At 38.5% G+C, this 21651-nt stretch overlaps 1 protein-coding gene across 1 annotated transcript; it reads right to left on the bottom strand.

The window, feature by feature from the left end:
* Window positions 1–162: 162 nt before the first annotated feature.
* On the bottom strand, window positions 163–19888 carry LOC138267188 (extracellular calcium-sensing receptor-like). Its single transcript, XM_069216038.1, has 6 exons — window positions 19677–19888; window positions 16337–16628; window positions 11535–12362; window positions 9755–9982; window positions 6888–7011; window positions 163–1195 (listed from the first exon to the last, which is right to left on the bottom strand). Exons 1-6 carry the CDS (start codon window positions 19886–19888, stop codon window positions 207–209), a joined length of 2673 nt encoding a protein of 890 aa, XP_069072139.1. The 3' UTR covers window positions 163–206.
* Between the last annotated feature and the right edge of the window lie 1763 nt (window positions 19889–21651).

The following is a 21651-nucleotide window of genomic DNA, read 5'->3' as shown; positions in this document are numbered from 1 at the left end:
TTAACTCTGAGCATGCTGTCAAATGTTTAGTCACTGTCCACTTTAGGCAATACTTTGAAATTAAGGAACTTATCCCAGAAGGAGATATCTAGAATAATGTAATTAATTCTAGTCAGTACATATTGACTCATATTAATGATTTACCCAGGATGAGGTCTGGTTTTTGCAATCAAGTGCTCTTCAGCGATAATCATTGTACATGTTCATCAGTTACATTGCAATGCAAAATGATTTATAGTGTCCATGTTCTCTGTTCTCATTGATATATGTTCTGTTTTCTGTTCAGTTTTCTCCGTATTACTTTTCCCAAGCAGATGCTCTTTTGTATTCAAAGCAGGTCTCAATAAAATAATGTAACATTTTGGCAAAAATATACAGGTGAATAATCCAGCACTGGAAGAGATAATCCCAAAAACCTCCACTGCCACCATGTATTTCCCCTGAGTGCTCAGATATCCTGGAACAAAAGACAGCCATACACTAAGGAAAATGAGCATGCTGAATGTAATCCACTTGGCTTCATTGAAGCTGCTGGGCAACTTTCGAGCCAGGAAGGCCACCAAGAAGCTAACACATGCCAAAAGTCCCATGTATCCCAGCATGCACCACAGAGCAGCCTTTGAACATTCATTGCACTGTAGGATGATGGTCCCAATCCTGACTTTCAAGTTCTTCTCTGGGTAAGGAGGACAGATAAGCAGCCACATGGCACAGATGAGGAATTGACTAAGTGTGCACAGTGAGACAGTAGCCATCGGGACCTGAGGACCCAGCCACTTTCTCATGTTACTGCCAGGCTTTGTTGCGTTGAAGGCGATGACCACCATGATGGTTTTAGCTAATATGCAAGACACACAAAGGGCAAATATTATCCCAAAGGAAGGCTGTCGGAGTAAACATGTTAATGGCTGAGGTTCTCCAATAAAGAAAATGGAGCAAAGAAAACTCAGTGCGAGGGCACCCAGGAAAATATAAGTCACTTTTCGATTATTTGCTTTCACAACTGGAGTATCTTGGTATTTAATAAAAATACATAAAGTAGTCATTGTGGTCATAGAGCAAGCTATCCCAGAAGCAGCCAGGATAGACCCTAGAGGCTCCCAATAAGAAAGATATTCAATTCTCTTCGGGACACATTCACTTCGCTCCTCATTGGACCACTTGTCATCTGGACAACTTCCACAGTTGCTGGAGTCTGAAAAGGATAGAAAGAGTTTTGTAAAACCGAAAATTGTATCATTTCAAGGCATTCAAACAAAGCCAACAAACATTACATTCAGGTAAAACAAATGATAGGAGATATAGAATTTATTATGCTAGTATATACTCTCTTTACTTGTGACAATGAAGAGTCAATTCAGAGCCACACTCAACATATGGAAAAGCTGACATTTTGACCACTAAGCACCTATTTTGTTTTTGCCATGGCTTGGTCAGAATTAGGGCGATAAATTAGTCTAATATAATTAAACAAGTCAACTATTTTAAGACAAATTAGTTTGAACACTAAAATTCAGTTGCTTTATGGTCTAACTTCAACATCATCTTTCCTCATATTTCTCTGGAGTCTTTGCACAGCTTAGTCGGATATATAAATAGATAAATTACTCTAAAGGTGTGAATTATACGCTTGCATTAAACAATTTAATTGATATTCCGGCTATCAGTAGGGAAAAACCTTTTAAAGGTTGTATAAAGAGTTTGTTATACATTATTCAGATTGTTCTGTTGATGAGTCAGACTCATGAGGAGACTATTCTACTGAAGAATAGGTGAAACACCTCAGAATAGTAGACATCTTTTTGTTGGGGAGTCCATCTTTATGAGTGGAAAGAGAAGACCTAGGGCTGATTCACGCCATACTAACTTTGACTCTTTACAAGACATGAGTGATTCTAGCACAGGATTCAAAATGGGGAGCATGTTCTCTTCTAGCTCCAAACCTCTGGTTAGAGCTCTTGTATATACAAACATATTATATCTACATGTGCACAAGCTAAATCTAGGTAGGGCAATTCAACATGCATGTGTGGCTTGATTAAAAACTTTTTAAAAAATCTGTTTTCCCCTATTAAACCATTCTGTTTACCTATTTTGGAAGATCACTTGGATGAAATGGGAAAGTTGCAACATTTTAAGTATTCCATTGCTGCTGTGCTACAGTGAATTAATGATAAATTATCCTGTCTGGAGCTCGGAATATGTGTATTTGACAAGAATCATTCTTAAGTAGACACTATGGAGGTCAAAATTGGAAAAATGAATGGCAAAATTGAAGCTTTGAAAAATCAGTGTGAGGATTTTGAGAACACAAACAGTAGAAATATTTTAAAATTGTATGACCTTCATGATGATACAGAAGGATTTATTATGGTTGGCTTTCTTAAGAAATATTTTCCTAAATTATTAGGCTTGCATGAAACTATTCATTTAAACATATTGAGGGTTCATCATTTGGGATAAAAATGTAAAAAAAATGTTATCATACTTTTCTGTGAGTTCACTGGCTTAATGAAGATAGTCACTGCCACACCTGAAAGGAAATAACTATTGTGATCTGGTCTCAAAGTTTCTTTTGATCAAGTTGTGACTAGACTGACTGCTAAAAGCAGGAAAGAATTTTTAGGCACAGGACCTGCACTGAAATCACTTAAATCTAGATATTGTCTTCTCCATCTGTTTAAATTCACATACAAAGAGAGGTCTACCACATATGATGACCCTAGAAATGTGAGATTGCTTATTCAGAGCTGATAGAAAGATGAAATGGATACTTCAAAATCTGGCCCTTGAATTATTATTTCCTGTTTATCTTATAGTTTTCATTTCATAATTGTTATTTTAATGTATTATGTATTATGCTCCTTTTATGGTTTGCTGAATATTTGGTTGGTATTATCTTCTCTAGTATTACTTCTACGTTTTTCTCCCCACAAGTTTATTTTCTCTGTCAAAGTCTTCATATTTTTTTTAATCTCCATTTTTGTGGATTTTCAGATTTTTTCCCCCTGAGGCCAATGGAGGTGAGATGTGCTTTGTCGAATTTATGATGTTCATCATTTCTTTTTTATTTTTACTTATGATAATTTACTGTGCGGTTGTTTATGTGTTGTTACTTACTATCTGTTAGGTAAGATTAGTTGCTTTTTCCTTTTCTTGGTACTAGCTTTGTTTTTCTATGGCCTTTCTCTGGTTTCTAGTCCATACTTTATATTCCTATGTCCATTGTTTCTATCTGGTGTGTTTATTTGATGTATTGTTCTCCTCATTTGAAAGTTCTAAATGTATGGTGTTCTTCTAACTATCACAGTTGATTTTTATTTCCTGAAATATGTGCATGTGTAATCTTATAAAACATTAGAGAGTCTTAGTTTATAAATCACAGCTAAAAATGGATACTCTTCTTTTATATGAGAAAAACTGCATGAATAAGCAGGTTTTAAACTTGAAGTGTTTGGAGTGGGTGTGATTTCTGCACTCCTGGTGGATAGCAAAAAAGACAACACAATTGTTTTATTAAAAAATCCTTAAAAGTTGGAATCCTGTCAGAAAAACAAGTTAATGAAGTCAGATGACGTTTTTGTGAGATTAATGATATCCTGCTATATTTTTTAATGTATGTGACTCTACGTGTGACATTATCGATTTTGGGAAAGATATTGGTAGAGAGTTACTGAATATTCTGAAGATAATACTATGGGGGGAGATTTCAATCAAATGTTTGCCTACTTCCTAGACAGAGGTTCAAAGGCTTGCTTTGTAACAAGTAGAATTCTGAAATACTTAAGAAGATGTATTTCACCAAGGGCTCTATTAGATACTTGCACAATCCTGATATGCAAAAATATATCTTTTCTCCTACCAAATATGGCTCACATTCACGCATTGACTATTTGCATCTTGAAATGTATGTAAAAATGTGCATAATTCAGAAATGGAGGCTGTATTAATTTTAGTTCAGGCCCTAGTAATTTCATACTTCTATTTTCCATTCAGTAGGAATGGGCACAAAACATTTAATACTACCATCCTTTAAGATATATGCTTTATTCTAAAATTTTGACATTTTGCCACAGATTTCTTTTCTTTTTGACAAAGTGGCAGATTCTGTTTTCCAGTCATGTGGTAAGGTTTTGAGGCTGCTTCGGGGGATTTAAATATTTATTTTGTTTTTAAGAAGAAAAAAATGCAGAAAGAGAATCCTCTAGGATCCTCTAAATGCTAGAATAATTATATTATATTCCATGTCTAAATTGTTATTAATGATCTTTTTAATATTAATATAATAACTAATCTTTTGAAAGTGTTTGTGGATACTTATTTATTTAGGGTCAATTTCCATAACTATGGCAGATGAAAACCGTCAGGGAAAATACTAGTAAATTACCTAAAAGGCTAAAAAAGAAAAATATCACTATTAAGGCTATTATTGTTGGCAATGGGAATGCGTTGCCTTCATATTATGATATATCTGAATATTTAATGAAATGCTATTTGAAACAATATTCCACTAGTGAAGAGCCTTCATTATTTGATTTTAAGATCTTTTTCAATAATATGGAAAATGGAAAAACAAATAAATTTGATATGTCTGTATTAGAATATATTACATATAGGACCAGATGGATTGGATTACATAAAGAGTTAATCAGAATGATCTCACATTTGTTCTTTGAGTTGTATAACTATGCTTTAGTTCGCAATATATCTGAGCACACTATCCTGGAAACTATGATTTGTCTAATAGCCATTAAAGATAAGGATGGCCCAAAATGCAGTAACTACAGAACAATATCATTAGTCAATTTAGATGGTAAAATATTTGTTAAATTAGTAGCCTTATGATTATACATTTTCTCTTTGACTTAACTGGTTTGAAGCAAACTAGCTTTGTTAAGGAGAGGCTTATAGCTGACAGTTCCAGAACGTTTTATATTAGTTTAAGTAAAATCATCAATTTGAAACAACCAATGGCAGCTATAGGTTAATATAGTGGTATATGTTTAATATTTTAGAATATCATGGAATTGGTACTCACGTTTTTTAGATTGACTCTCTTTCATATCATAATCTAAAATTAGCCATTTTAAATAATGGCATAGTTTCTTTGTTCAATCAAAGGTAATATCACAGGGCATGAATTAGGAGGTAACGAAAGTTGAAGTATTTTCCCGGGTTTTGTGTTAAAAGAGTGTTGACACAACTAAAGTATTAGCACTCAATAAATATTGCCTTAAGTGTTCTTCTGATCCATTTGGCCTAACTTAGGAAATAAATAAAATTAAAGTCATTTGGCTTTCTAACACTTCAAAAAGATCACAATGTATTTGCTATCAAATCAAAAATCTACACTCTGATGAAAAGTGGTGGTCATCATGGGGAATGTTAGAATCTACTTAGGTGATAACGCTACCACTTAATAACATTTCTTTGTCTATGCTTGCCATCAACATTTCTAAATCATATTTTAAATCACTCCTAAATATTCTTTCAAACTTTTTGTGCAGCAATGAATGCCCTACAATATCTTTGTCCACACCTAAAAATAGTAAATCTAATATGAAATTTTCTGCATTGGCTTCCTATGATTTTTTACCTGATGTAAGAGGGTTATATTAACAGGCCACACTACACGTTTTATACTGCAACAGTCAGGCTGCATAAGTGGGCCTGAGGCTGTTTCCCTTTGTCACAACAGTTGATGGTACATTAAGTGCTGCAGTCCACAGGTGTCGTGTAACTTTCATTCCACTGCTGTATTTCAATACCATACAAATGTTAAATAAGCCTGTGAGGGATTAGGCAATTTTCACATGCTTTAGCAGTCACTGAACATGCACTGGGCCAGTGCTCCCAGTGTTTCAGTGTGCAGATTCTAAAAAACAGAAAATAATATAGGGAATGACCATGCAAACAGAGTCATTTCCTCATAGTTTCCCTTGACATCATACTACTTGTCCAGTGGCAGAATTGTTATGGTTTTTAGTATAGCACAAAATATTGTTAATGCGAAAGTTCATAAATAATCATAAACTTTAAAGATTGCTTTGCATTTCAGTATTGATTATATTAGCATTTACAATTCATGTTGATTGTAACATTCTATTTGATTCATTAAAACTTGATTGTATTACAGTTGTGTAAATCAGCATTTATTACATTGCTTTTATATTTAGCTTTGATCCTTTTCATATTTCATATTTCTTTTTCCTGCTTCTTTCTTTCACTGCTTAAAATAAGATTAAATAGAAGCTAGTTTACCCCTGTTTTTGCTGACACCTTGTTGAGAACAAAGATTTTACGTACCTCTATTTTATTATATTGGTTTGCATTAGTGTTTTCACCTAATTTTAGATGTTCTTTAAATATGTCTTTAGATATATGCACATCTATGTATCTTTTAAAGTTTTTTTTTTGTTTATCTCTGGCTGCTTCAAAGGTTTGGCAATATTTAAATTCCAATAGTGCCTACTTAAGCTTGGCTCTAGTCTTGAAAGACAATTCTGCATTGGCAACAGCTGGATTTTCAGCTGTATATTCAGCTATAATCCATTAACATTTTTTCATAGTCTTCAATTGATGGAGACATGCCTATTCATTACCATTAGAGTCACTCCAAAGACCTGAGACTCTTAATTTAGGATTAAGTATCACAGAAACCACCATTTTCCACCCTTTGATGGCTCAGTCAGCTCTCAGATCCTTCTAAAACCAAGATTAATAACAAAAATATAAATGTTCTAAAGATCTTATCAGCTTTGTTACTTAACCATTTGAAATAGAAGGAGTTGTCCTCTGAAATAGTTACACAGCATCACAATACTGAACAAGTGATGCAGCAGCTTTTGCTTCAAGTATCATTCAATAAATAAATGGAGTTGCTCTACCTGTCTCATTAGAAATTTCCCCAACAGCACAGGAGATGCAGTCAAAGCAGCAGGAAGGCCGGCCTTTCTGAAGAGCTTTCCTAAAACCCAGGTTGCAGCTCTCACTGCATACAGAGCATGGAACCTAGAGGAGGTAATGAGAATTAATATTTTAAAACATTAACAATCTATGTAATCAGCTGTATTTGTTCACTAGCTTAGTAATAATAAAATAATATTGAATGAGAATTATTGATGTAGCTGTGAATGATGATTTAGAAAAAAAGTTCTATCTTGCACAGTGCCGGTATGAATGACACAATTTTTGGATAGAGGATATTGAAATAGGTAAGTTAAATGCAAACGTCTAATTGTGGAATCAATCACTCCTATCAATCCCCGCCTTTGAAGGATATTTTTGAAAAATGTTAGTATATTTGTTGGAACACATAATACTCATATTGGGTGGTTTTACTTTAAGAAATCCTCTGTTGTTGGCAGATATAAATGTGTTCAAACATTCTACTTAGAAACGTAGCACATGCAATACACTATTGTGGTTAGGTGAGGCCAAACAAATATTTATTTAAAATAAATAGTAAGAAAGTATGTAAAATATGTGTACCATCACCTCACTCATACTGACTAACATTTCAGTAACCAACACAGCAAAGTCTCCATCTCTAAGATCTACTCTTATTCCTTTATATACTTCATATCACCCTCTAAATTCTGCCATCTTCATCAGACATACGCTTTCATCTGTACCTCCTATGCCAAGTCCCTTAAGCACTAATGCCCTTTCTCCCTTCTTCCTGCTTCCACTGGTCCCCAGAGGGTCTCACTACCTCTCTTTTGATTGTAGGAACCTGAAATATATAGCAAGGCAAAAACCTCTGCTCCCACCCACCATCCTTTCTAATCAGCTCGAAATGATCAAGAGTAAGCCAATGTCACACCCACTTCTCCAATAGTCTTAAATAATTATATATAACACCTTTCTTCTTACTCCTTATACCATTATTCTCTTGCCCTCTAAGGTTTTGCTTGCCATGTCATAACCCAGTCAAATCTCTTCCCAACTTGAACTCGCCCTTTCCCTCCTCTTTATTGCACATGTGACTGCACCTATAGTTACTCACAAACCAAACTGATCTTTTGCCTTCATATAATTTATATAACAAAGGCAATACATAATACACTAGTTGATCAAAGTACAGAACTGGTCTTAACACTTAAAACTGAGTTGGGGACGTTGTAACCCTCATTATTTGAGACGTTCAACAAGGCTGCTATACTTTGCTTCAGATTTGAATTAAAAAGGGTAGAACGAACTAACTTTCTCCACAAGTCCTCGTTATAATTTCTCATCTTAATTTCTTATCTTCCACCAAAGTAAGAATGCAAGTTATCCCCACAATAGTCTCCCTCCTTCTTTCTAGTCTGCAGAGCCTCTACATCTCATTCAGCTTCCAGAACTGTATTCTGAAATTATATTATGCTATATTAATTGTTCTCAATTGTTGATAATATTTTACAGCTTCACTGTTTGTTATGGACTTCCAGATCATGACCCTGAAAATCAGTTGAGCACACCTTGGAATATTTTGACTTTCACCATCATGTGTTCAATGCTAGACAATAGGCTGATAATTCCCTGGATTCTGTCCCATCCGTTCTTCAAGTCATTGAAATGCATAAGCTGCGGTGGCCCATATGCCGGTCTCTTTTCTATCAGATGTCTTGGAGAAAAACCCTAACAATCAAAGCTATTGCTGAGATCTATTCATGGCCCTGAACAAATTTATACTTCTACAGTGGGAAAGACTTCATGGGATCTTCAGTTCCCCTAACATATGTGTTCATTTCAATGCAAGTTACAATAACAATCCTCAACCACTTGATCTCACATGTCTTTGAACTACTTATTCTTCTTAAGCTTTAGTAGAGATAGCAGAGCTGCCGCTCTTCCTAACCCCCCCACCCCCAAATGGCTTACCAAAGCACTCAAAGAAATCCTTCCTTAAACATAGGTGGAAGCACAATTCCAGCTCCCGTCAGTATGAACTTAACTTAGCTGCTCTGTTACAAACAATAATAAGAAATGCACAGAAGAGATACAATGATCTCCCTTTTACTAACTGACGGACCATTTACAAATTTTACCTGAACTTCAGAACTGAGCACAATTGATTTAGTCATCTTGCAACAATTTTGCAAATCACTAGTCAATAATTTCATCAGGATAACATTGGAAATTGAATCTCACCAAATAAAAGACTTTGTCAAAAGCACACTCTCCCAAGACTGGCACTCATATGATTTCACATATAGATGTGGCGCAGGAGGGAGTAGACCCACGTTAAACATAATTGAGCTGCATCCTGAGAACTGCTCACGAACCACCAATGGATAAGGTGCTCAAAAGCGGCTGACTTTCTGGGGGACACGAAGTAGGTAGGAAACCTTTTAAAGTCTGATTGGGATTTGAATTTTGCATAGGATTCATACTAAGGTAAGGAATTGCCTTACTTCTGGGATTTTGATTTCAATGGTACTAGCTTTAGAACTGGTTTCTTATGTAACCATTCGCCAGAATCTGTGTGCAGCACGGGAAATCTATGACAGCTTATCTAATTGTAGTAATGTGAAACCCGCAATTCGATGCGTCAAAACAAACCCCTTTGTTAGGTGTAAACATTTCCTTTAAATTTTAATAGGTCAACCCCAAATCACAGTGTATCTATAAATACTGTCCGCCTTTAGTTTTCACACACCATTGTCTATGTAATTCTGTGTGCAGTGTTACTGCACCCATTTCCCCACAAAACATATAATATAAACTATATGATGATGTCATGCAGAGTACATGCTTTTGCAAACGGTACCTCAGTCTGCTTCATGTTCCACTGGATGGCCTTTGCATTGATTGACAGCTCATGTCCTGGGGGTGCCCTGGAATCAAAGCTTCCCACCTTCACACTGCTTAAGGTCCCGTCAGGCTCTTCATGCCAGTTAACCACGTCGTACAAGCCAGGAGGGTCACCATTGACATCAAAGTACATCTCCTCCCCCAGACTGTTCACAAAGTGGACGTCCCTTATGTATCGAAGGAGCTGGAAATGCAAAAGCATATAAGGTCCTCAAGCAGAAACTCACACAAAATTGTGGCCAATCTAAAACAACATTCTCCACCTACACAATGGCCTTTAGGTCTAGATTCCACTACGTCTTGCCTTACTCTTTGTATTTTTTATTTCAAAGCAGGCTTGATACCTTGCTACTTCTGTACAGACATGGGGCCTGATTTAGAGTTTGGGGATGTCAAGTCCGCCACCGTCCAATTCCGTTAAAGCCTATGGAAATCGGAATATGGCAGACAGGATATCCATCAGAACTTGGCATGGTTTATTCCGTCACAACGGTGACGGATATCCCATCCGCTGGGATCTAAATTCTGTAGGCTATAATGGAGTTTAGATTTCGGCAGCCGGGATACCCATTACCGTTGCAGAGTAAACTGTCCACCAAGTTCTAAATCAGGCCCTTAGAATGGCATTTTGAGATGATGAAGACTTGGTTGTTTTCATGGATAATTGATTTTGGTATTTTCCTAGGTACACGTCTAAAAGACTCAAAATGTTAATGATGTTAAAGTTGGCAAAGCCCCAAACTGTACACTTCAGGTAATGAATGCTGCACCATCACCATGGGGAATGTAGCACACATGCTGTACTACGATTCACGTTCACACATCTTGAAAACGATCACCTAACACCTCTCCGCTTTCCTTCCAGCCACAAGCTGTGTCATATTGCGGATCTCTCTCTTTCTTGCTACAATCAAAAACCACTACATGCTTTGTCTCATGCATCTCTGAAAAGTTATTTTCTTAGGTCCATGAAGATGGACAGAGTGGAACATCTATTGCAACTACATGTATGTGTCATATGCTATTTTAAGAAGTGCTAAATAAAGTGACAAATGACATTTTCTTTGCCAGTGACAAACACAACTTTAGTAAAATAGGCCCTACATGGCTCTGAATCAATTCTCAAAGGGGTCATCAAGTGCAAGGTTACGTGGCCGAACCCTTCAAATCCCATTGCAAAATTAGGTTAAAGCAGCTGGGTTTAGGCTCCATCTCTGGGCTTTCTGCATAACTGGGATGAAAGGCCTTTCTAGCAAAGTTGCAGACTGTGCTCCCATCATCCAGAAACACTAACACATCTTTCAGGCACCTATCCATGGAGAATGTTTTCATTACAATTTCTTTCAGTTTGGTATTTGCACATGTCGTCATCCTATCATTTTCTGCTTGCAAGGTGAGTAAAAAAAAGTGGCAGCCAGGATAGTAATTGGAGGATTACCCCCCCCCCCAAATTTAAATCTCGAACTATAATCTATGCTGTGCATTTCAGATAATCAAGCATTTTTTGGTGTTTTTGCGGACTTATGAGCTTTGTCATGATTTCTTAGCAACAAATGATTGGTTACAAAGTTGCAATTTTATACTTACTGGACAATGATCTTTTTAACTATTTTGTGCAAATATATCTGGTTTTAATTAACTGAAAATAAACGTACTTACTAACACATATTGCTATATGTCCACCTTAAAATTAAAGAATGCAGAAAAGTCAGGTAAAATACTCCTTACCCACATACCTGCCATGGTCTGAAATCCCTGAGGTTGGCACACCTGTTATTGATAAAAGGACCACCACCTGGCACACAGGAATGCATTTTGTGTAGTGCATGTGCCACAGCGTACAAGGCATTGTAAATATTGTAGGTGACTCTTTGATCAAACTTGTTGGTATTTTGAAGCTCAAACCCCATGGGTTTCTCTGCTCCTGTGCACCAACGAGTACTGTTAATGACACTAGCTCCAGTTGCCTTGTATCTGCTTTTCCAGTGGCATCCAAAGGTTTCCTCCCAGAACTGTTCAGAAAAGATGTCATTGAGTGACGTGAGAGGATGCACATTTATGAAGAACTCTTGCATCCCTGGCACCGCAACGTCCCTAGTCGCCAACCCCAGGGTACCGGTCATCATGTTGGACTGGTCCTTAGAGAAAATACTGGTGATGGTGGACCAAGCCTCACTAGCAATCCAAATCTTACCAGTAAGATTAACGATGTTCCACAACACTGGTTTCAAGTACGCAAATGCAGAAAAAGCCACAACAACATTAGCAGAGGATGTCTTCACTATATTACTGATCACATTGTGTCTACTGGTAGAAGGAGTGCTTGGGAGAGTCTCGTGGAAAGCAATGCAGACTCCAGATGCCAAGAGGCTCTCTTTCAGGACTTGTGAGCCCAGGACTCCATAGTCATCTTCAGCAGACAGCAATCCCACCCATTTCCAGCCAAAGTGCAGCACCAACTTGACAAGTCCATACGCCTGGTAATGGTCACTGGGGATGGTGCGTAGGAAAGAAGGAAATTGTATCTTATTGCTGAGCAGGGGGGATGAGGCAAAGTAACTCACCTGTAACATCAAATAGATGGACTTAGCTGCTAAGTAACACAAAAATCTTAAATCAACATTACTTGTTTTGGGTATCATGTCCAAGTTAAATATTGACATGCCACTATGTGACCGGAGGCTTTACTTAAATGAAAGCTGTGACTTTTCTTCTAATTGATTTTCAAATGTCATAATGGGTGTGAAATCCATTACTGGTTTACAATTTTGTTGGTAGAGAATCAAATCTGTGGGGAAACCTTGCTTTGTAGCACTAATACTTTACAAAATAAAATATGCACAAGACATAAACCACAAATTCATACTAGGGTTTCAACCCATGCTCACAAATATGCAGGGAGGAGCATAAGTTTGTTATTGTAGTTCATGAAGATAAGCCACACACTCAGGGTAAACACTGTTAAACTCTGGGTGACATATTATAGGTTGAAGGAGATAGTTTACCCAAAGTAGAGGTTAAGAGCTTATTTAGAGCTCAATTTGTTTTTCAGACCCCCCCTTTTTTTTAAGAAAGCCACAGCAAAATGGTAGTTCACTCAGCATTTTCCTTTGCACATTTTGTATCTGCTGTACTGGCAGATGCACTTTCATCAAATAGATCCCCATCAGGCAGGCATGGTTTCTTCAGAATGCCAGGAAGCCCTCCACCACTAAACACAGTCAAGGGTGTTTGTTGATCAAGTGGTCAGATGAGCCACCCACCAAAGAACAACTGATGCCCTGAGGCTAGTTATACCGGTGAAGAATGGAGTGCAACATAGGCACCTACAATCATTGCTCTGCTGTAATAACCAATTAATAGGGACTTCATATTGAGGGTAAGAGAAAAACAGTGTATCCCCAATAGAAGCAGCACAAGTTGCCTAGTGTCTGTTAAGAGATCCAAGAACTTAAGTGAGTCCTGCAAGAGGCGGGACATATAAATGGCGTACATACCTCAATGAGCTGTCCCAATAAGATACAAACTATGCAAAAAGCAACATCTACATTCTCACCTAACCTGTGGCTGCAGGAGATTCCTGAGAGACATCAAGAGAGGCTCAGATTAGATGTGTAAATGCACTGGTGGTATGTGTAAAAAAAATCATTGGAGGTATGTGTGCTGTGTCATTCTGCAAAGGAGCAGTTCCTGGGAATGTCAGAACTGCAAAATGTGGAGGGTCAGTGGGGCACAACCTAAACAGACCCCTGAGTTTGTCATTATTGGTGTTGTTTTAAGGTTTTGAACGGGGCCACCTTCCATTTTGTTTTGGTTTTAATACCATTTTCATCCAACCCACAAATAGACAATTTTAGAGACTTGGAGGATTGTCAGCATTGTTTTCATGATGATTCATAGAAACTTTAGAAAAGCTGTTGTCAAAAGAGTTAATAAGGGGTTAAATGATGAGTTGTTTATTAATGCAATCATTGGACAATTTGAAGAAGATCTGTTGTTGTTGTTCCATTCATTTACTGTTCTCAATTAATCTCTGGGGATTTCTCCCACTATTTGCATGCAATGTTGGTAAAAGTCTCAGAGAGCATATGTACAAAGTAACAGAGTAAATACTCTAGTAAATATGAAAATCCCTAATATGTTATGGAAGCAGGAAAGCCCTGTTATTGATTCAGCGAAGTACTTAAATTCACGAAAATGCATTTTACTTGCCAATTGTAAACGCATTTTTTGGCTTTAAGATGGTCACAGGACTAGCAGGATCCTTAAAGACTACGAAAATGGTTGTTTCTTTCTAGCGAGTTTATAAAGGAGTGGGTTTTCTGCCCCTGTTCAAAAAAGGAGACTTTTAGAAGTACAAAGACTTAGTGGGATTTCTTCTCCTGCTTTTGAAGCTGTGAATACAGTTCCTTGACCTGAGGCGTTCCATAGGAAGCCACTCAGAGTTCCAAGGCAGTAGTGTTACTGGGACAGCATGTGAGATAGATCTGTGTTATTCAAAGGCGTGAGCTACCAATAGCAAAAACAGCCTTCACACTCACTCCTGGCAGGAGTTCCTGCCACAGTTTGGAAGTTTTAAGGAGCTGTTCCTGATTAGGCACTGTCTTTGTTCATTAATGATTTGTTGTGAAGACCTTTGGGAAAATACTAGAAACTAATCCAAAAAGTGATGTTGCCAAGAAAACCAGTGATTTGCTCATTCTGAGCACCATTATAAACCATATTTGTGCTTATATATTTAGTAAAAATACTGCATTCTGAAAATAATTTTTTTGTCAGGAAAATTCGGGTGGAATCTACATTGGGAAAATAAGTCAGAAAAGGGTAGTTCATGCATTCATTGTGGGCACAGACAGGATACCCGCATTCTGACTTCAACAATTTCTAGTGATGTTGTAACACTACAGCTGAAAATGACCACTCGCCCTGGTGTTAGTAATTAACGTTTATAACTACCAACTGCATTTAAATGAAGGACCCCTAATAGCCTTTTTGTAGTTTCAATACTTAGTGGAAATATATTGTTCTAAAACTGTTAGTTTGTGTTCTAAAGTTTTTGTCCTCTCAGGGCTCCTGAGAGGCAGAGAATGAAACATTTGTGCATGTAAAAAATAACAAAGTAAATAAATTAGCAAATTTTAACACTTCTAGTATATTTTGGAAGTATGGGAGCCCTTTTATTCATTCTGCAGAGTTATTCAATGCATAAAAATGCATTTTACTTGCCAAATGTAAAAAAATGTGTTTGATGAGCGCAAGACAGATGGGATCTTTGGAGCCTACGAGGAATGGTTGTTTTATACTAGTGAATATATAAAATAATATATCTTCCTGCACTTGTTCATAAACAGCAGACCTTTGGAAGTACTAGTGCTTGGCAGGGTTTCCTCTCCTACTTTAGAAGCTGTGAAGACAGTTCCTTGAACTGAGGAGTTCAGTAGGAAGCCCAGAGAGTTCCATGACAGCAATGTTGTGTCACTGCATGTGGGTTAGACCTGTGTTCAGAAGGCCATAGCTGTTAATAGTAACAACAGACTTCATACTCACTGCTAGCAGGATTTTGTGCCACAGTTGTGAGTATTTAAGGGGATAGTCCTGGTTAGACTCTCTCTTTATTCATTAATGATTTGTTGTAAAGATCTTTGGAAAACAAAACCGAGTGACTACTCCAAAAAGTTAACTTTTCCAAGAGAACCAGTGACTGGTTCACTAGTCCTACGATAATTTGTGTTTACATATTTAGCAAAAACACTGCAATATAAACATACATATTTTGTCAGGAAAAATCAGGTGGAATCTGCGTTGGGATAATAAGTCAGAAAAGGGTAGATCGTGCAATCATTGCGGGCACAGACATGATACCCACATTCCGGATTATCGATGTGGTAATACCACACTAGTAAATTACCCCTTCCCCCGGTGTGAGTGATTTAGTTGTAGAACTACCACGTGTTGTAATGAACAGCTCATTGTAGCCTGCTTATTGTTTTATCACTGAGTGGAATTATATTGTTATTTGATGTAAAATTGATACTTTGTCTTCTAAAGTATTTGTCTTAGCAGGAATCCTGAGAAGCGGAAAAGGCACTGTAGTACAAAGTGAATAAAGCTGACGACAGAGTGAAAGGTCTTTTTCACTCCATTTGTCACTGGTGGATTCATCTTTTAGAACCTCTCTTTACAACTTGACTCTGTTGATTATGAAGCACCCCCCTTAAGTACAGAAGAGCCTTTTATTAGATGTCACATCCCACGCTCCCAGTGGAGGATCAGAATTTGCTGACCTAGGTAGATAAATCTTAGTAGTTACTTACAAATCTGTTCTAATAATTATTGCCACTCCTGCATGGTGGGTCACCTTCATCATGACCTTTGACAACTTGTCTGCTTACCCTCTACAGTTCATTTCCTCTAGTAGGTTTATGTTGCCCTACCCCAAGAATGGACTGGAGCTCTAGCGATTGTCAAGACCTAAATTCTCTGTAAACAAACTAAAATGAGCCCCACCTGAAATAAAAAATAACACTGCAAATGTTACCTGTGGAATTTGATAAAGTCCCAGCAATCTGGCCATGGCAAGTGAGGAAGTGGACTGGGATCCTCCAATGACTGCAGTGAAGACAGACCGACTCTGGCACTGGAAGTTGAGCAGGGGCCGTCTCTTCCCTGTCAGCATCCACATGGTTCCCACAACATTTCTTCTAATAGATGCGCATGTATCAAAAATCCGAAATCCTAGAGTGATGTTTGGAAGCAAAGTCTGGTCTTTGTTGATTTCGTTTATGGAGAACGTCATGGCTTGTACCCATCTGTATGTATTAGGACTAAATCTGGCAGTGACATACAGTGAAAAAAAACAAGGAGAAAAAAAATGAAGGATTTTCAATGCAAAGAAATAAAATGCTCTGTATGGGTTTAGTGATAGTATGAGCAATATAACTAATTTAGTTTTTCTAGTTATAGTATAGTGTAGAAGTCCAAAGGTTAAAGTGATGCTACAATGATGACTAGATGCACATTTGCTATCTGTAAAATGGGATGCTGGGCCAGAATACCTGAGCCTAGAGTTTGTGAGCCAGGGATCACAAGGTCCACAATTTGAACACCCAGTAATTTAGGACCAGTTAACTCAGCACCACTTGGATTTTTTTGTGGCCGAATTCAAACTGGAATTTTTGCTCTATGTGAATTCCCACCGCACGAGTCTGAAGGTAAAATACTGGCTACTATACTGACAAGGAAAAAGGTAAGAGGGTAATCCTAATGTGTTAATATTGCTTTTGCATCAATGATCAGGTTCTTAGATAGTCAATCAAACTCCATGATGTGAAGATGGGCATTACAAATCAAGACTGTGGATTCAAGCAACTAGGATCACTATTGACATTAGATGCCAAAGCTCCATAGTCTTGACTGAGCATCATGCATCTTTTTTTGTGGGATTGCACCAAATTAGAACTACTGGACAGGATACATGGACTACAGATGTACAGGCCACAAAGCGTCAGGTTTGACAATTCGCATCATAGACCAGTTTTTTTCACATGAGCGCCTTTGAAATGGATTTAGCTCTGGGAATGAGGGCTCTGTAATTTGAAGGTCTTGCATGAGGAAGCATGAGGAAGGTAACGAGGGGTATTATAGTTGAAGGTCCCTGTTTTGTGTTCTTGCAGGTAAATAAAAACAGGAAAGCACCTATTTTTCTGTTTGCATTTATTTTCAAATATTGAAAGGATAGATTATTTTTAGTGATTCTAAATACTATCTGTCAGGCCTGCCCGGCCAGCAGCTGTGTGGAGAGGCAGTTAGAGGAGTTAAAAAAGAGAGACTTTTAACCTATGAATGTGCACTGGGTCTAAAACTAAATAGCAGAAAACTGGAGGGCCTACCTACAGCCGTAAAGCTCCTTTCTCCTTTCTGTAATAAGGCAGGGAGGCACCAAAGGGAGGGCAATGTTCTGAACTAAGGTTTGGACACAAATCAGAGAGGGACATAGCTTGCTGTTGGTAAGGGATACGGCGTTATAATGACACTTGTCTAACCGGATGGTTAATAGGGGTGATTGGTTCATGTGGGCAAAAGGGGCGGGTCCCTGTCACTCAGAGGGGGAGAGGAGAGTGATGGAATACATGAGCAGCGCAGCATAAGGCCTGGAAGTTGCATTTTTTCTTTGCAGGGCAGGTTGTCACTCGCCCCGGAGGCAGAAGAGAGTGTGCTTACATAATGGAAGGGGCGTGTCTTCTTCTCAGTGAAGGTGGTATGATCAGCCCTGGGGCAATTTGCTTGTGGACCTCGGAAGGGCCAACTCCGTGCCACAGGTGTCAATGATGGGGGGCAGGCTATTTAGGCACAATCAACGTGTTAGTAGGCAGTGTAGGCTTGAAAGCAACTCATTGGCCCTTCTTATTCTTTCTGCTCACTGATGGTTGGGGTTTGTGTAGGAATGGGAAGGAGTCCATAGAGAAGACGGACTCACGGACTCCTCCCCAGCCCTTCCTAACATCCAATCAGCAGTGAGTAGAATCTCATCTGAAGAGCAAATCAGCAGAATCACTGCTTACTGGAGGCGTCACGTGCGTGGTGCACCGGGGGGGTCCCTCCTTCACGCGGTGAGCACTCCCGTCCTGGCTTGTATGCAATCTCTTCCCGCAAAAGTAATACCAAGCAACATAGCAGAAATAAGAGGTGAGTTCACCTTTAAAGAGCCAATGCCTTTTACGTCATGTTTTTTGAAGGTATCGAGGTTTGTAATCAAAATGCAGCTTAGCTCAAGGTTTGGAAAAGTATTTATGCTATGCTATGTTGTGTTTAAGTGGCATGGTTTTTAGATTACTTCATTTTAAATAATTACATTTTTTGTAATGCATGTTACAGCTGCTCATGGCTGCTCAGTGATGACCATTTCCCCTAAAGTTTAATATGTGAACTGCTTGAAACAAATCCATTCCCTATGTCTGTACTTATCCAAGACTCCCAAAGTAACTTCAGTTTGGATTCTAACAAGTTCTGGCAGGTCCCTGCTTTCTCCACCCATGACACTTTTCTATCTTTCTCTTCATCCTTCCTTCCCATTTGTGTGTTTTCCTTCTTTGACTCTTGGGAAATGTTCGATCAGCAAAAATAAGTGCTGGTGCTTAAAAATAAATGCCCATTGGCTCACATTAAGCACTGTCAGGACAAATCTATTAACCTCCCGGTGCCCCAAAGACGAACGTGTCCTTGTCTAATGTAACATGCCCTCAGCTGGGCCATAATTGTTATGTTCAATGTCAGGAAAGCTCAGCTTGGAGGAACAAGCTGTTGTTTGTTGGTAAGTGCTGTGCAGTGTTGTTGCTTTGTGTAGGGGCGGTGAATACAACTGCATGAAATGAAGCGCATCAACGTGTCCAGCTCTCCGCTTTATTCCAGGCTGCCCTTTTTCTGATGCACCGGCCTTCTGAATAATTAGAGATACTGCTATTACTTTGTCAAATGAACTGCTTAATGAACAACCTCAAGGAGAGATGGCTGCTGTACAGAGCCAGGCAGGAAGTGCTTTAATGAAAATTACATGACTTCTACCAATAAAAAGAGCCTTCGACAGATCTGAATGAATGGATAAATGTATGTGATCTACTTCTTTTATCGGAAACTGGTTATCGTGATTTTCAGGTGTGGCCTAGAGACAGCGTTTGTTTAAATTAATTTATTTTTGGGTTGTACACAAATGAGAACATAATTACCAAATATAATTAACTGCACTCTTGCAAAATCGATGAAGGTAATTAGCCCTACCACTTTCTAAGTTCACCAGCCGCCACTGATGGGGAACAGTTCCTTAGTTTTTAAAAATATGCAGAATTGGGTGGACCTTAAGTGAGAGAAAATGTAGACCTTACTCTTTGCAGTCGTCAGGTTTCCTTGGTTCCATAAAGGGGTTGACCGGAAGTTCGCTGTGGAAGGTAACAGGAAATATTCCTCCGATCTGGATGTCGCCATCCTGTTCATAGCCGTCCTCCTCTTCCGCGTGCAGGAAACAGCTAGGCGCGTCACCGCCGCACACGCGAGGGGGCACTGACAGCAGCAAGGCGGGAAGGAACAGCGAAAGCATTGCAGCAGTCGGGGGAGGGTCCACTGGTGAAATATTAATATTGCAAAATAATAAGTCACAGAAAGTTTCTTCCCAGCCATTTTCCAAAAAGAAGCCTAACTGCAAAATTGTGAAGGGACATAATTTTGGACATCTATTTATTGGAACAGAATGGACACAAACTATGTTTTAACAATCATGCTTCAAGGCTGGGCAGCATGAAATGACAACATATCTACAGCACTGTATTATGCTGTATGCTGTGTTCTTTCAGCTGTTGAGGTCCTCAAATTTCTATTTCTTTGCTCAGGCTGTATACATAGAGCTCTGGAGGGAAAAAGCACAACTTGGGTTGAGTTGAAGTGCTCGACATGTGTTGGTGCTATTCCTATTAACAAATAACTTTTCAGTTTTTACTGTTTTAAATTCCTAAAAACACGAGGAAATAAGCAAGAATATCAATAAAATAAAATAAGTATGAATAAATGAAGAAGATAAGGCCAAAAGATAAACACCATAAAACCAGGAACCATTGTTACAATCTATAGAGAAACCCCATCTACCTATACAGTTAGCTTTCTGCATGAGTTTGAAAGGCTTTTTTTGATCTAGTTCTTAACGCTGCTAACAAATACTTCATGATTTATCAGTCAAAAACACATTTAGGGAACATTTTAAAGATTTTCTTGTTTCTAAAAAGAATTCCTGGATGATAACTACACTCCTGTATGATGCACCGTATCAGTTTGCATGTGGGTATCTTCATTCCAATCAAGTGAATGCCATTTTAGTTCCGGCCTTCAACCAGACTTATTGCTGACAATAAAAACAGAGTGGTTTTAGGTCTGCCCCTTTCAACCATAGGCTTTCACTGCCCAGACTCTGGCTTGCCTTTGGCCTGGCTCCTAGTTTCTGATCTTTTCTCCTTGTGACCCACTTACACACAGAAACCCCTTCAAATAGGTATACTCTCTACTCAACCTCTTAAATGTATCTCTTCATTCTCCCTATGCCGATGGCTCAGTTGCTCGCTCCTTTCCTGTGGCCCACTATGTAAGTAGCCAAAGCTTCCTGAGTTTCCCCTTTTTATTTTTTCCTTTGCTTGCTCCTGCTGTACGTTCCCTCTGATCTCTCTCATGCCCTATGTCAGTGGTTCCCAGCCTTTTGACTTCTGTGGACCCCCACTTTATCACTACCGGATCCCAGGGACCCCCAATGAATCATTATTGGAATCTGGGGACCCCCCTTCCCCCACTGAATCAATACTGAAAGCTGGACACTTAATCCGTTAATATTATTTAATTTTCTAAGCAGTCGCGGACCCCGCTGGGAGGCCTCCCGGACCCCCTGGTGTTTCCAGACCACAGGTTGGAAACCACTGCCCTAAAACATTCCGTCCCCTTACCTGCCCCATGAGCACCTGTAACTTTCTAAAATGTGTTTGCCCCTCCCACCAGCAAATGGACCTGCTGTCTTCATGCACTTTAATTTCATAGTAATCATTGCCTGCCGGTGATAGGCTCATGTCCGGACACACCCCCTGTGCCAGCACACGCTGCTTAGCGCCTCAATACCTACAAACATGATTCACACTTAATTGCTTTTTTTTATGTGTATGTTTTTTATCGCACAGAACAAACCAATAAAGGGTGTTATGGAATAACATTGATGTATGTAACTACTTATGGAAGATGCATGTAAATCATTAAAAACTGTTTTATTGGTTTCTCTTTTATCTGTGCTTTTATCAGTATTTGATAATAGTTGAATACTGTTTTTTGGTC

The sequence above is a fragment of the Pleurodeles waltl genome, chromosome 12 (genome assembly GCF_031143425.1).
Source record: "Pleurodeles waltl isolate 20211129_DDA chromosome 12, aPleWal1.hap1.20221129, whole genome shotgun sequence".
In the NCBI taxonomy this organism is placed as follows: Eukaryota; Metazoa; Chordata; class Amphibia; order Caudata; family Salamandridae; genus Pleurodeles; species Pleurodeles waltl.
This window is presented reverse-complemented; position numbering and strand designations above follow the sequence as displayed.

Coding starts and splice junctions, on each gene's coding strand:
- LOC138267188 (XM_069216038.1), bottom strand. CDS start 19,888: ATGCTTTCGCTGTTCCTTCCCGCCTTGCTGCTGTCAGTGCCCCCTCGC. Junction 7,012..9,754: donor GGAACATGAAGCAGACTGAG/GTACCGTTTGCA, acceptor TACCTCCTCTAG/GTTCCATGCTCTGTATGCAG. Junction 1,196..6,887: donor GGAAATTTCTAATGAGACAG/GTAGAGCAACTC, acceptor TATCCTTTTCAG/ACTCCAGCAACTGTGGAAGT.